Raw genomic sequence first — 13,694 nt, 5'->3', positions numbered from 1 at the left:
TTCCCCCTAAAATAACCTTGCGACAACCCCCTACCCCCCACAACCGCCTTTTGGTCAGGACTCCCAGTTTGAGAAACGCTGGTCCCTGTGAAATCTGTATAGTATAGGGTAAAAGTACACAAAAGACCAGATTTTGAAGGGAGGGAGGGGAGACCAGATTTCATGATCCATGGTGCGTTTTTCATGGCTGGGAATTTGGTAGTGCCCTAGATGCGAGGAAGGGAAAATGGGGACTGGGTGTGTGTGCTAAGGACAGGGGGAAATACAGAAACCCTACCATGAGGGGAAAGGAGGAGGCACACAGAGAATCCTGCATGAGGAAGACAACGCAGGACTTTGGTATGGGGGCAAACATAGAGACTCAGGCATAGGAGGAAAAGGGGGAATGGAGGTGCACACAGAGCATGGGGGAAGGATATGGGCACACAAAGAGCCCCTAACATGGGGAAGGTGAATAGGGGTCAATGGCATGGGGAGGGGGGAGAACATGGGGTACACAGAGCACCTTGGCATATGGAAGAGGGGGCTATGGGGAACATTCAGAGCTTCTGGCATGAGGGTAAGTGTGGAGGGACTTGCAGGGAGTCCCTTAAAGGATTTTATCAACTGAATATAAATGAATAGCAAAACTCTTAATACTCATTTCAATTAAAACCTAAAAACAAAACACCACACTGCACTATTTATAATTTTATTATGAAAAATCTAATAAAAACAGTGAGGAAAATGTGTTTACTGTACCCTGGTCCTGGGGCATTACAGGGCAATGGCTTGCGTTTCCTTGACTCACTGGTCAAGCTGTCCAAGGAGTTTTCTCCCAATCCACTCATCTTGACTGAGCAACAGCAAACTGAGTTTACATCAGCAACTGAAGTGTGTAAAAAAAAAAAGAGCATCAAACTGATGATGCTCTCTCAAGATATTTTAGACAATTAAAATAAATTGTTTTACAGTATTCTTTATCCATTTTACAGTGAGACTATCCAGATAAGCACTAAGTCATAATTTATAGCAGCTCTGCAAAATTTTAGTCACACCACGATGCTTGATATTTTTGGGACCAATGTGTAATATATTGCTTTAACTATCAATCACCACTTACTGCTCTACATGATACAAGAACTTGGAGGATCAAAACTTGATTAACTCAAAAAATATCATGTGGTCAAATTATTGCTAAGAAAAAAATACTGTAGATTACTGCACATGCTCAGATGCAACATACTTTCCAAGCACTATATAACCAGAGCAGTATACACAATCCATATTTAAAAAAAAAAAACCCACAACCACACGTCTCCCAGATCCGTACCACTTGCTGGAAAAAATCTAGGACATAAGAATCAACAGTTTCTTCGGCAACAGATGCATAAAATATCACTGTCAAGATAGAAATGTTACCACAATTGTTACATACTCTCTGACTCTGGCCATTAAATGACCATCTTAGTTAATAAGTGTTTTCCAGGGAGCAATAAGGAAGTTACACTGAGAGCTAACTAAGAAGTGCCTTTAGATAAAAAGTAATTTTTGGCTTATAAAACACTGGATCATTAAACAGCTATGCTAACCACAGGTACAGAACATGTGTTTTAAATATTCTCCAAAACAATTCTCATTCTGTCAACAAATCAAATATTCTATAAAAATGTTTACTTACCTGTACAGTAACTGTTGCTCTTTGAGGTGAGTTGTGCACATATACAGTTCACTGCAGGTCCCTGTGTGCCCAGAGCACTTGAGTTGGAGACATTTCTCTCCAGTACCACTATGCAGTGCATGCTCTCCTCATGCTCTCAGCTGAGAGCATAAAAAAGTTTGTGGTTGCCACCTTCCTCTCCGTTACTTTGCAGTGCTATATGTGACATCTGAAGCAGTGGGAAAGGTGGGAGGGCCAGGGAATGTATATGTGCACAACATATCTCAAAAAACAAGACAAGTAAGTACACTTTCCCCCCCCTTCGAGTGATTGTGCACATATACATTCCACTGCAGGTGACTCAGCAGTTCCCTTATATTATATATATATATATATATATATATATATATATATATATATATATATATATATATATATATATATATATATATGGAGATATACCTATCTCATAGAACTGGAAGGGACCGTGAAAGGTGATTGAGTCCAGCTCCCTGCCTTCACTACTCTGTGTTTAGCAGGCCAGTGCTCAAACCACTGAGCTATCCCTCCCCCTTACAATGGAGGAGGAATCTTGGATCATCTGAACAGAGACTGTAACACTAAAGTTGGCTTAAGTGATGGTGTAATGAGAAAAAAAGTAAGTACAGCTGACACAATCACTGCCCAGAAGGCATCAACTATTGGAACATTGCTCAGAAAGGATAATGAACTGGACTGAGCCCGGAGCTGTTTTTCCTGGTGGAATAGAGACTTAGCAAGATTGTAGCAGCACTTACGGCAGTCAGAAATTCAGTGTGCAATTCACTGAGATGACACTGATAAAATTATGAGTGGCTCATCATAGACTACAAAAAGCCTGGGGGTAGTCCTGAAGAATCTAGAATCATCCAGTTAGATTGCCAAAGCTCTACAAACATCCAAGGTCTGAAGCGTTTTTCCATCTTTAGAAGAATGGGGTTTTGGAAAAAAACAAACAGAAAATGAATATTTGATTCAGGTGGAAAGCTGACATTACCTCAGGCATAAACTAAGGGTGTGGCCTAAAAGAAATCTTGTCTTTATGGAAAACCGTGAAAGGAGGATCACCCAGGAGAGCCTGAAGGTCTGAAACCCTCCTAGCACAAGTGATTGCCACCAGAAAAGCTATTTTTGGATACAACAACAATAGTGAGGAGGAAGCCATAGGCTCGAAGGGGGGCCCTAGGAGTTTGGAGAGAACTCAGTTGAGATCCCATACAGATGCAGGATCAGACACAGGAGGGTAAACGTTGAGTATGTCTTTCAAGAGACTCAGAAAAAGAGGTGAGAGAAAGTGGAAAACCCATCTAGTGGTGGATGCAGTGCAGAAAACAGAAGTCACATGAACCCTCGTGGAACTAACTGAAAGGCATGATGATTTCAGGTGCAACAGATACCTCAGTGTGACACTACGCCCCATATTCTTCAGAGATATCGTTGTGATATGAATGTGGCCTAAGATATGTTTTACACATGATGGGTAATGTGAGATATCATTGGAAAGGTTATGATTTATTGAATGTGATTATCCTATTTGTATGCATGTATCATTTCTGTATCTGAAGTTAGGAATATTGACTATGTATCAATTGCACCTGGGGAATGGCCACCAGACAGTAGGCAATTAGCCAAGATGGGCCATTAGGCAGGACAATAGGACTTTGAAGATACTAATCCTCCCACCTTCCTGAAAAGCTTCCTGGGATGGTGCTTTGACACTGAAGGGTCATGTGGTCATGTCACAGAGTCATAGAATATTAGGGTTGGAAGGGACCTCAGGAGGTCATCTAGTCCAACCCCCTGCTCAAAGCAGGACCAATCCCCAGACAGATTTTTTGCCCCAGTTCACCAAATGGCCCCCTCAAGGACTGAACTCACAACCCTGGGTTTAGCAGGCCAATACTCAAACCACTGAGTTATCCCTGCCCCCCACCACCTGGTACTTGACCCCATCTTGGCCTGCTAGTATTTTTCCACAAAAGGGATGGAGACCAAACTGGGCAACAAAGGATTCCCGCCATATGTAAATCCTATTTAAGGCAGGGAAGTGAGTTAATCAAAGTTCCGTCTTCACTGAATCCCATACCCACCCACAATGACTGCTGGAAGATCTAAGAAACAAGGACTGAGGAAGGGAGAAGAGCTGAGCCTGGGCCGGAAAAGGTGTCTGGCCTGTGAAACAAACACCTAAAACAACATTTAGGGTGAGATATTACTACTTGTAATCAGTTTCTTTAGTGTACTGAGCTTAGTTTGTGCATGTGTTTTATTTGCTCAGTAAACTGCTTTGATCTGTTTGCTAACCCTTAACATCACTTAAAATCTATCCTTTGTAGTTAATAAACTTGTTTTATTTCCTTTAAACCAGTTTGTGCAATTCATAACAGGGAAGGGGTGGGGGGGAAGCTGTGCATATCTTCCCTGCACATTGAGGGAGGAGTATGCAGTGAAAGACAATACAATTTTGCGTTTACACTCCAGAGGAGGTGTGCGGTTGAGTGCTGGGCAACTCCCGAGTGGAGTCTTCCTACACAGAGCTGATTTCAGAGTCAGTGTCTTTCTGCAGCTGTGTGTGCGCGCGCGCGTGAGTGCACGTGCACGCACTGGAAGAGGCTTGAGGGCCCTGGCTCAGCAGGACAGGGTGCTGGGACTTCCCTATAGGAAGACTAGTCCTGTAGTTTAGGTTTTGTAGCAATAAAGACCTGCAAGGTGATCTAAAGGATCTCGAAGGTGAGACAGGTTCCTCCTTTCTGAGTCTGAAGAAACATAAGCCTTCTCAAAACAGGGAGAAGCAGTTCCTGTTGGGATTCTATGTGGCCTGGGTTTTTGGAGACACATTAGGATCCAAAGGAAGTGAGGGTTGGGGCATGCGGAAAGCCAACAAAGTGATCACTGCTGGCATAATTGGTCAGAAAGATGACTAACAGATGAAACAATGTTCACTGATAGTGCTGGTGGAACCAAAACACACTGAATCTACTGAAGAGAGGAAGGAGGATTCAGCATGGGTGAAGACACTGGCCTCAACAGCACGAAAGGAGCCAGTCTCGATAGTGCTGCCTCAGACGGGACCGACGACTCTAGCTACAGGCGGTGAGAAGGAACTGAGGGGGTCAGGGAGGCTCTGCCCTTGTACAGCCCAGGGAGGAGCTATGGTCGTAGGGCATGAGTGCTACCCCATGAATACTTCTAGACAAAGTTCTCCAGCTCTGATGCACCCATACACCCACACGGAATACACAGCTGCATCTACCCAAAGAACTAAATTAAGTTACTACCACTAAATATTAACTATAACTATATACACTAAAGTTCTGAAATCAGGCTACCCGAAGCAAATGCTACAGGGAGCTCCACCTCTCACCACAGGCAATGAGAATGAACTGAGAGGGAGGCAACCATGACATCCCATTTATGCCTTTGCTTGATGGCACTGGGGCACATGCATCACCTATTGATACTGCAAGCAAAAGTCTCTGACAAGTGCACTGGGCACACAAACACCAGCAGTGGAATATATATGAGCACAATCACCTGAAGGAGAATTAGCATATACTATCAAAGAGAGTGTTTCACAGTTAACTGTCCATCTACCAACAATAATAGATTTCTATGCATCCTTTGGGTCCTCTCACATTTCTGTTCTGCAAAGGAAACTTAGATGGAAAGTGTCACACGGAGGGAGGAGAAGCATTAGGGTAAGGGGTTTAGTATAACTTCTGGTGATTTAATGGAAATGGCAAAGTAAAATCTGTGCATCTCTTTCAAAATTTTACCCTATGGTGTCAGATCTCTAAATCAATTATTTTATTCAAGTATCATTTAACAGGTCTTAAACTATTAAAGCCAATATTTCATGTTATATCTGGAATCCTGCTTCTAGCAGGGCAAATAAAACATCTACCTCAACATGTCAAGACCTATTCCTTTCTTTGGATTGACTCTACTCTCTGGCACATTTCTCTTCCAGCAAAGGTCAAACCAAAGTCTGCTTAAAGAAGTGTAGTCATTTCACTAACTCTTGCAAGACAGTTTGGATCTGTGCAGTTTTGTGTGCCTCAAATCAATACAGTTATCTGATTTAAAGCCTTGTATTACTGAAATTGCTTTTATAGCATAATGAACTGTGTTCACTATTGAGTTCCCAGGGCAACATCATCTATTATAATTGGAAATCAAAATACAGTCAGTAATTATTGTAGTTCATGACCATATTATTTAGCCAAAACATTCTCATTGTATAGGCACTGTTTGCATTGCACAATATATGACAAGAAATTGCATTACTACCAACACACACAGAAGAATGGTAAGGTTTACACGCAGAAGGATGGCAATGTTAAAAAGCACATATATAAGAAACACAAATCACTAAGGATACGTCTACACAGCCCAGGGAAGTAAGCTTCTCAGCCTGGGTCGACAGACCAGGCTAGTGGGGCTTGTGCTACCACTCTAAAAATAGATAGCGCTTTGAATTTACAGCTCAGGCTGGAGCTCAGGCTCAGAATCCCCCCACACCCCAGCTTGGGAATGTGAGCCACAACTTCACAGTGCCATCTATCTACACAACTATTTTTAAAGCACTAACATGAGCCCTGCTACAGTTAAAACTTTGGTGTGCTCTAAGTATTATAAACCCTAAGAACCCATATTTTGTTCTTTATTTGTATTTATTTTCACTATATTCGTCAAACACAGGAACCATGAATGAAAATTTGCATTGACTTCAATTAATCAGGATTTCACCCCATGTCTTCACTACTGGGGAGATCGATGCTGCTGCAATCAATGCAGTGGGTGTCAATTTAGCAGGTCTAGTGAAGACCCACTAAATTGATGGCAGAGAGCTCTCTGCTAAACCCTGGTACTCCAGCTCCCTGAAGATTAAGGCCTGTCAACCAGAGAGCATCTCCCATCCACACAGTGAAAACACTGGGGTAGGTCAACCTAAGCTATGTCGACTCCAGCCACGTTATTCATATAGCTGGAGTAGCGCAACTTAGGTCGACTTACCCTGGTAGCAAAGACAAGCCCTTGTAGTCCTCCCTTTTCCCATCCTGTCCAGAAACAGTCATTACAGTCAGTATTATGGCTCCATCTCAAAGCACCAAGGAGGTAAAGATCTCTCAATCAATGCCAGAATAGAAATCAATTTCCCCACAGAGCAAAGGAATAAAGGAGACAGAAGAAAAAAAAAATCAAATGACACTTCCTGAGAGGGACACAGCCCAGATGCTGCCAAATCTTCTGGAAAAACAACTGGGTCTGAAGACTCCACTTGCCAAGAACCAATATTTGTGTTGAGCCAATCCACCAGCAGTCCAGTTTTCACACAAGTGCAAGCCACTGATACAAAGGTTTCCAGGGCTGAAGGAGATTTATGGTACAGCTGCAAAGTCAACACTGTTGGAAACGAAGGGGGACAGAGACCTGGAAGAGACTAGCTATGAAGTCCCTCCAACTAGGGATTTCTCCTTGATGCTCTTCCTCTCCCGTTTCACACACCATACCCTACCCCCAGCATCATCCACACTTCTTATTCTCTTGCAACTGGATTTCTTGTATATGTTTAGGAGATGAAAGAGAAAGATAGAATGGGAACCAAAAACTGAGTCATTATGAGACTACACTAAATGCTTCCAGGACAAGGGCGGGGGGGAGTGGGGAAGGTGTATTGCTTCTGATGTACTAATCTCGACTGACTCGTCTTTTGCTTTTTGCTTCTGGGAAACCACAACACTGTCTGCTCTTGTTCTTGATAAGTAAATTGAGAGGATAGGGATACACAATAAAATTATTGTGTGGAGCAGTTGCTATTGTTATGTTAGAATGTTGGCTGTGGGTGGAGAGTTCAAAAGGTCATTCTTCACACAGCAAGGCAGATCTCTGATTGCTGCTCAGAACAGAGAACTATCTGGCTCCAACTAGGAGCAGGCTCTGGATTGCTGTAAATGTACTGTATAGTTAAAAAAGATATCTGTTTACATACAAGCTCTCTATGTGTTAATATGAACACCACCACACTGCTTAACACACTTACAAAATATTATAGTAAACTAATATTTACAAACACCACCACCAATTGATGCATTCATTTTTACTGGGAAGGAATTACTTCAAAACTACATAGCAGATTAGAGCAGGATTTTAAAAAATTAAAGGGCAGTAAAAAAAAGATCAATACAAACATAGTATAGCTCAAAATAAAACTATTCCCAAAAGATGTCTAAACACACAAATGTGGCCAAAGACTCCACTGACAATAAGCCAGGAAACATTTATGCTCCAAATCCTGATTCAAAATAGTTTACAGCTACCTATTTGACATACCATGTCAAATTAGTGGAGGCAAATCCCAATGTTTGATGACTGTGGAAGAGCAAACATGAGGAACTTCATTGTTTTTCAACCAGATGCTCGTTTATGGTACATTTATAAAATAGAATACATTTAAAACAGTGACAACTCGTATGTGCCCAAGAAAAACAAATTATTAATTGTCAAATTGCCACTAGATGGCAGAATATCATCAAGTATATACATGAACAGTATTTACTTCAGCTAAACTGCAGATAAAAAAAACATGTTGCGAAGTTAGTTTGGCTCATCTGAATAAACAAGAAGCTTCAATTTTTAAAAAGTGATTTATATAAACAGTATGATCATGCAAAAATCTCGGATTAGAGTTATCTGAAGGTCACATTCAACACTCTCATCCATAAGGTCCTAGATCTATAATCCACATAGCTATGAAAGAATCAAGTGTCGTTGAGCAGGTGGCACATATACACACTAGGTTTGGTGCTGTTCTCCCAGCAACTGCATTCCAAGGCAGAAGCATACTGCTGCAGTGCTAGAAGCTGCTATGGAAAGAGAGGAAGCGCTTAAAATAAGATAAAAGGTTGAGGACAGCTCAGGAAGGGAGTGGGCACAACAAACATGTCAGAACCACAGTGCACATTTCTTAATTTAAACAAGCTACCAAAACTGTTTAAAATGTTTTAAATTGCTGAACATAGCCTGGATACAAAATTTTAAAATTTCAGTGTGATGCAGTTTAGAAGTTGATATGGTAACAGGATTGAATTTAGCTGTTTAGAATTTATAATAGAAATATCATTTGATTTCAGTATTACTTAAAAGTAGCATATACCCATGTTGCTATAAATGAAAACTAGTAATTTAATTAAATAGAAAAATATACACACTTTATGTGTTATTTGAAAAACCTCAAGAGGAAAGAATTAGAGTATTAACACTATGTCTATTCAGGTAGTTTTAAAAAAGGATGATGTTTTTCTTAAGCTACAATGCTTGGATTATTGGGGAAGGAAGAAAGAGAAGAGAAGAGAATTTGTTTAAGCAGAGCTCCCCACCTCCCTATCATAGCATATCTATCACTTACTTGGGGGCCATAAAGCTTCTGGCAATTTCTCCAGACATAAGCCTGAAACATTGTCTGTGTATGACTTTTCCTTTCCCTACCAATATTACCATTACCCTTAAGGAGGCTTGGAAGAAGGCTTTGCAGCTTCTGAACCAAGCCCACAGAGGCTGCTTTCTGCTGTATAGGAACCTACCATACAAACTCTTAATAGCTACCCTGCACTATTCTTCAAGCTACAAGAGACCTTAGCAACAGAACAGAACAGAACAGAACAGAACAGAATTATGCAGTGAGTTATTAATGCAAAAATCACAAATTAAAAATACAGAGAGAACGATGTTTATCCATCAAATATGATGGTGCAATAGCTACCCTGCACTATTCTTCAAGCTACAAGAGACCTTAGCAACAGAACAGAACAGAACAGAACAGAATTATGCAGTGAGTTATTAATGCAAAAATCACAAATTAAAAACACAGAGAGAACGATGTTTATCCATCAAATATGATGGTGCAATTACTACAGGTACTTTATTTAAAAAAAAATTATTGAAGTGAGGCATTACTTTGAAAAGTGCTTCTGAAAAAATGACACAGAGTTCCAAATGTGTGTTTGAATACAAATCAAAACATCCTCAATTTACTAGTAAAATAAAATTTGCAACTGTCAGCCAGTCATGTAAACTCAACCTGTGAGCTAAAACATGATAGCTTCTTTCTGGCACGTGCTTCAGCAGTGCTAACCAGTAGGATTCTACAGGGAAAATTCTTCCCTCAGTTGCATCTGTGCAACCCCATTGCCTTCAGTGGGGCATTTTTCAAAGAACCGCCCACCTGAACATTTTTTTGGCTTATGGCTTGTTAGATTTAAGAAACATTTCATTAAATATATTACTAAAACATACAAGATAACTTTTCCTAACTTCATGCATAGTACATTTACAATACAATTAACAGAACACCCCCCCCCCCCCCCCCCCCAAAAGCAATATGATATGCACAAAAATTAAAAGGTTAAAACAACATGGTAGTTTTCAACTAACAGGAGTACAAAAATGTTGAGCTTGGTAGTTTCAGCTTTATTTATTTATTTATTTATTTTGTAGTCATGCAATTGACAATAACTACTGAGGAAAATATTTTCAAACCAAAAAATTGCAGATGGTTTTGTTATAAAGGTTTAACTTGTGCAGGAAAGTGGATATTTATGCACACAAAATTGCTACTTTATAGACGGATAAGAATTTTAAAATTATATTAAGCACTTTACTAGAAATATGGATTTGTACCATATAGTATAATAGTAAGTAGACTGTTCTAACATTTAAAAAATTCAGAGTGAAGAAGGCACAGCAAGGCTCTCACCGTTCCAGTTATGGCCAATTGCGAAGAATCAAATGGATACTTTTCATCCAATCCCTAGGAACACCAGCTTCTTTTTTATTTTTATTTCAATATAGATATTAAACAATTCACCTCTCTAAAAAAAGGTGATATAACTCAAACTAGCCCATTAAGATCTAAATTGTAAGATTTCAATTTGTTAAAAAAAAAACAAACTCACAATCTCATAAGTCATGTCTTTCAACTTTGATTTAATAATCTAATGTAGTGAGAATCATTGGAAAGTCCATTAAGAAATTCCATTCCTTGCTCCACACTTTCTTTGAAAACAAGTATGGGTAAATAATAGTACCATAGTTTTCCAGTGACACTGACTCAAAATATTATTCATATAACAGAAAACAATTTGCATAGTTTTGGATAACCATGGATACAGATGATGTTCTATTTATTTGGATAAGATTCTATAGGAAATTGCACTTTTAGGATACTTTCTGGCAGCAGTCAACTGGTTAAATTTTATGAGTACAACTTTTATGGTCTTTGTAGTTACACCTGAATTTCATAGCTTTAAAATGAGGAAGAAAGAATAATTTTTCAGCTGTATATAGCCAGGATTTGAAAGCAGTCACTTACTTGTCCTTAACACACATTCCAGCAGAGAAGACTTTTCAGTGGACCATCAGGATCAGTAATCATTGTAAAGCACCTCCTGCAAAAAGAAATCCTATGCATAAATATTGCTTTTTTATGTTATAGTTAATATTAAAGTTAAACATGAAGTGTTTAAAATTTTAAAAAACATTTTACTAATTCTAATCTGGAGATTTCCAGTTTTAAAGCTGCTTCACAGCTGTTGCTATTCTTTACCGTAATTGTTGGACAAGATCACATTGTAATTGGAACATTTAATTTTGCAATTCCAAAGTTTATGTTGCATCTCTAATAGTACATTAAGATAAATTATGTTTTATTTTTTCTCCTTTACATTTTTAAAAAAGGAAAAGAAAGAAGCCATCTGGGATGCTCTCTTCATAACTCCATAGGTTTTCGACTCTACCACTTACTACATACACAAAACAACAAACCGATGTTACAACTGTTTACAACTACATCATTTAAAAAATGTATTAAATACTCGTACATAGGATGGTCTAGCCACTTGTGAAGTTTGTCATTTTAAAAGTTCATCCCTGTTGAATTATCAGTGTACAAAAGAAGTCTTAAATTCCTTTTAAAGCTGAAACATTTTCTTTTCCTTCATTCAGAAAAGATAATTGCTACAGCCGATTACTTAGTTTTAATTCTCATTCAAAACACACATCCAAGACTAAGCATGGAAAGTTCCAGGTCAAAATGAGAATTTTTGTAACTTGTGACCAGTAAGTAAAAACTGAGTGTACAGATACATCTTCCCTGTACATAGGGTGACCAGATGTCCCAATTTTATAGGGACAGACCCGATTTTTGGGTCTTTTTCTAATATAGGCTCCTATTACCCCCCACCCCCGTCCCGATTTTTCACATTTGCTGTCTGGTCACCCTACCTGTACATGAGCACACTGCCTTCTGCATCATGCAAGAACAGCAAATATTTTCAAAGCAGAAGAAAAAAAGATACGTTGTCAAGTTCCTACTGCCTAGTTTTGCTGTGAAGTTCTGAGAATGAATAATCCATTTTGTGGTGCATGTTGTACAAGGTATGATTAAGTGTACTAATTAGTGAGCATTTCTGGGTCTCTATTCAGAATTACAATAACTTAAGGAAAAGTTTCAAACAACAGCTGCAAGATTGAACTGATTTATTGAAAACTGCTTGAAGCACTATGTAAAGCAGAGGCTGTTCAAGCTAATTAGAAAAATAAATTGCTCTTGGGAAATATTTATGAGGCATTCACATGTAAAATTACACACTATAGTCCTATCCAAAATCAGGAGTTTTAAAATTGATACTTCTACTCAGACTACTTAGTAGATAATCACTAGTAGTCAGGTGAAGAGCTTTGTCCAAGCAGATCATTTCTTAAGAATTTAAACTGAAGCCTTTCAGATCAACTGGGTGTGTATGAAGTTGTCTGCTGTTTTAACCACTTCTTTGACAATACTGACTATAGCTTTATTCATATGAACAGACTTACCAATTAGAGGGGTGACTGACAATGTGGTCACATAAGAATAAGCATCAGAAGTAAACTGTCTCCTAATTAAACACCTTTGTAATAGCGTTTTATGCTAAATCAACCTCCACTAATCACAGAAACTAGAATGAAGACCAAAAAAAAAGAGAAAAAAATAATTCATAATACTGCTAAGCAAGATGCTCCATCAAAAACCCTTAATTACATTTGAATGTTAAAGAAAATGAAGCCCTTCAGATGGGCATCTCAGTAAAAACTCAAATCAGCCTTATTACTTGACTATATTCAATCTTCAATGGCATGATTATTAGCCCCAAAAAGGGCTACAGAGACTACTTATAGAAGTTCTCTACTGGAGAGACCGTATGAAGAAAATGAAAAGTGCAATTTACCTGCAGATGACCAAATAGGTTTGTCAAGACATCATTAATTATTTTAGAGATTAATATTAAAATTTCTAAATTTTAAGTCAAATTTTGATTTTGTTAAGTGATTATGAAGTCACCATAGTCATCAATCTCAAATCAGTTTGAAAAAATCCTGCAATAACTGATATTCTTGCAGGCAAATCAGTGCAAGTACTGATACTGTTTGCCTAATCATCAAAAGAAATCCCGCTGAACATCTGAACCACTGACACGGACTGGACAGGGTGGACAGAGAGTCACTTACAAAAGAAGTTACCTTATGGAAGAGATTTGAGATCTCAAAAAATGTTCTAAAAAAAATGAATAGTTTTGAAATGCTCACCTGCTCAGTCACATTAAGACAGCTAAAGTGTTAAATGCTTTGCATATATTAATTTTCCATTTAAGCGACTGTTGAAATTACCATACAGCTGTTATGAGATTGAAAATGGAAAAACTGAACATGTATTAAGCAGTGGTCCACACTATGAAAAAAGTTTGAAAACTGTCACTTAAATTGCTTACAATTAATCCTAGATCATTTTAGATTAAATTTGAAGCTTTGGTGACTTTTGTTCATAAATGGTGTTCAGGCAACAGGCTCAGCTATCACAAAGCAAGTTAAAAGCTTTAAGAGTAAACTGTGTATACAGATTAACAAATTTTCAGTCATTGTCTACCTACCATTCCCATTTTCAGCATATTCATAACATTAGTGATATGGACCATTCAAGACA

The 13,694-nt window shown here is 38.7% G+C and overlaps 1 protein-coding gene across 6 annotated transcripts in view; it reads right to left on the bottom strand.

The window, feature by feature from the left end:
* NCOA3 (nuclear receptor coactivator 3) overlaps nucleotides 1-13,694 on the bottom strand; it is a 184,737-nt gene that overhangs the window by 50,625 nt on the left and 120,418 nt on the right. For 5 of the 6 annotated variants that reach the window (XM_050917257.1, XM_050917260.1, XM_050917261.1 and 2 more), the window contains 2 exons: nucleotides 11,049-11,124; nucleotides 742-868 (listed from right to left, as the gene is read on the bottom strand). In XM_050917257.1, coding sequence (XP_050773214.1) covers nucleotides 742-830 — 89 coding nt within the window. In that variant the 5' untranslated portion in view covers nucleotides 831-868; nucleotides 11,049-11,124. The remainder of the gene's footprint in view (nucleotides 1-741; nucleotides 869-11,048; nucleotides 11,125-13,694) is intronic. The other variant, XM_050917258.1, reaches the window with a different exon arrangement.

This window comes from Gopherus flavomarginatus, chromosome 11 (genome assembly GCF_025201925.1).
Source record: "Gopherus flavomarginatus isolate rGopFla2 chromosome 11, rGopFla2.mat.asm, whole genome shotgun sequence".
NCBI classification, from domain to species: domain Eukaryota; kingdom Metazoa; phylum Chordata; order Testudines; family Testudinidae; genus Gopherus; species Gopherus flavomarginatus.
Note: the sequence above shows the minus strand (reverse complement) of the source record. Positions and strands in the feature narration are given on the sequence as shown.